Source organism: Phallusia mammillata, chromosome 6, assembly GCF_965637545.1.
Source record: "Phallusia mammillata chromosome 6, kaPhaMamm4.hap1.1, whole genome shotgun sequence".
NCBI classification, from domain to species: domain Eukaryota; kingdom Metazoa; phylum Chordata; class Ascidiacea; order Phlebobranchia; family Ascidiidae; genus Phallusia; species Phallusia mammillata.
The window spans coordinates 12,599,043-12,601,635 of NC_137257.1; the positions used below are offsets into that span (position 1 = coordinate 12,599,043).

At 36.1% G+C, this 2,593-nt stretch overlaps 1 protein-coding gene across 1 annotated transcript; it reads right to left on the reverse strand.

Annotated features, from left to right (window-relative positions):
* Window positions 1-1,046: 1,046 nt before the first annotated feature.
* On the reverse strand, window positions 1,047-1,575 carry LOC145234278 (uncharacterized). The gene is made up of 4 exons (XM_080099023.1): window positions 1,552-1,575; window positions 1,367-1,497; window positions 1,194-1,295; window positions 1,047-1,131 (listed from the first exon to the last, which is right to left on the reverse strand). Exons 1-4 carry the CDS (start codon window positions 1,573-1,575, stop codon window positions 1,047-1,049), a joined length of 342 nt encoding a protein of 113 aa, XP_079955149.1.
* Window positions 1,576-2,593: the final 1,018 nt, after the last annotated feature.

Here is a 2,593-nt window from a genome sequence, read left to right on the forward strand (position 1 = left end):
TTCAATGCATCCCAAGAATCCTTTTTCCATATCATTGCTGTTTGCCACTTCATTGCTCTAGAAAATATTAGGAAATTACCATCTGAATACATTAACAAGGTTAATAGCAACAATTCTATTGTTGCAAAGATCCATCATTGTGTATGTACTAAATTTAGCTGAGTGTCCAGGGAAATCTGCAGTTAATTTACTTCTGGTACACCATTTAAGAGGTAAAGAAGTTTTCCTTTACACACAATGTATTTTGGTTCATAGCTTAGATTGGGTGGTTCCCAAATTCCCAAAAAATGTATTGATATTATCACACCTTTTTTTCATAACCACACTTGTTTGTTATTACCAAGTAAATGGCATGGCAATAAACTAAATTAGTATGACATAATGGTAATATTAAAGACTATAATGTTAAATGAGATTATGTCAGAAAACAGTTAATTAAAGCATATCATGTGCTACTTTTCTTGCAGCTGCTCTCAATGCCATTTCTTGCTGAAGAAGACTGTTCTAATGAATACATGGAATGGCATTTGGCTTTAACACCAGAACTTTTGCCATACCCCTGTCTGCTGGATTTTATTTGTGAAACATTCATCTGTGAAATGTAGGCTACAAAGAACACTGTGTTTTGTTGGTCCCTTTTTTCACGTTAACAAATTTAATCCAAGCTGACCGCAATCGCTTTATATTTGGAAAGCGAAAAAGTGTCATATTGCTGGCCTTTTGATTTCCTCTTGAATTGCAACCATACAAAGAACACACTGCAGGTATTTTTTCACACTTGAGTATAAAAATAAAAACATTTAAACACCAAAATACCTAAACTAACTAACGTAATTGGCGTCGCAGAACGTTAACAACCACCGATTACAAACAAGCTCCAAACCAAGTTGGAACGAGGTGACGTCACATGGCGTTTGAGCTCAGTGACAAAATATCCGCAAGGTGTCAGTGTTTTTAGATTTAAAACATAAATATTTGACTAGTAACATCGATTTTTGTGGTTTTAAATTTGAAATCGTGTTTATAAAAATACGACAAACAACATATTAAAAAATAATTTTCCGGTGCCAGGGCTCTTTAAGATCATTAATAACATGTTGTTGTATTCCTAGTGAAGTTCGATAAACATGTCTGTAGCAATATTGGATAGCAAATTATATTTTCTATATGCTTATGTGATGTTGCCTATTAACCTGTAGTCATTTAAAGTCCTGGCACTTGGCATGCGAAGAATAACACTGCTGGGAAGTTCATTGTATGCAGCTTTGCTTTTACTTGCCAAACTCAAACAAAACCTGATTACAAAGCTTTGTTAAGTGGTAATAAATAAATAAAAACATTTCCCATATGTTACAAATATTCTCACTTTATAATTTCTGGGTGATATCTTTCACCACTTGCATTTTTCTTGTTCAGTTTGATTTGTTCCTCCCAAAATATTTTGTGGAAATCATCAACCTCACCTGCTTTAGTTGCTACAAAATGTGTATAAAATGCCTAAAATGTTTGGTCAGCTGTGACATCATAAAAAAATGTCATATCACTTTCTACTATCATTTGAAAATCGTTAGACATGTCATTGTCTACACCAGGGGTCACCAAACTTTTTACACTGCGGGCCGGATAAGTTTAAAATTGATTCGCGCGGGCCGCATAGTTTACATGCCCCAGCGATTTTTATAGGGGCGCCAAGAGATGGTCTTTCCACAATCTAATTCAAAATCTGGTAATGCGACTGTTAAACTGTACAGCTGGTCTCATCATACGAGCAATGCTTGTATATTACGTCACAACTAACAAAATAAGGCAATTGTTTGCACACAATTAACACTTGTAGTCCAATTTGTGACGTAACAAACCGGCTTTGGATCAATCTTGAGCGTTGTAATCCTATGAAACTAGGTAATATCAATTCTACATATCGCGACAGGAAAACTTTCGTAAGGAGTAGATTAATTTTTGAATGTTACAAAGTTATCAACACGATTTGGCAAACCAAAAAATGTGGTCGCGGGCCGGATGAAATGACCTCGAGGGCCGGATCCGGCCCGCGGGCCGTAGTTTGGTGACTCCTGTTCTATACAATTAACATTTGTAGACTTGTCTGTGACGTAACAAACTGGCTTTGGATCAATCCTGGGCGTTATAATCCTATGAAACTGGGTAATATCAATTCTGAATATCCCCACAGAAAAAAATTTGTAAGGAGTAGATTAACTTTTAATGTTACAAAGTTATTAATACAATTTGGCAACCTAAAAAAATGTGGTCGCGGGCCGGATGAAATGACCTTGCGGGCCGGATCCTGCCCGCGGGCCGTAGTTTGGTGACCCCTGCTCTATAGTTTACAGTAGCTAATTTGCAATAAATTCAAAGAAATTCCTGATTTTTGGCGACGTTACTGTACAGTTTAATGTAAAAAAATGTAAGAAGTTTTATCCCGTGTCATTCAAGCGTGACGAAGCAAAACGTCATAAAAGAACAAACACTAGTTGACCTTCCTGGTTATAGAGTTCTTTGGTGCGAGGACATCATTTATTGTGACACACGGGAGAAAATTAAAGTTGTTTTTTTTCTTTTGAAAGTAAGTATA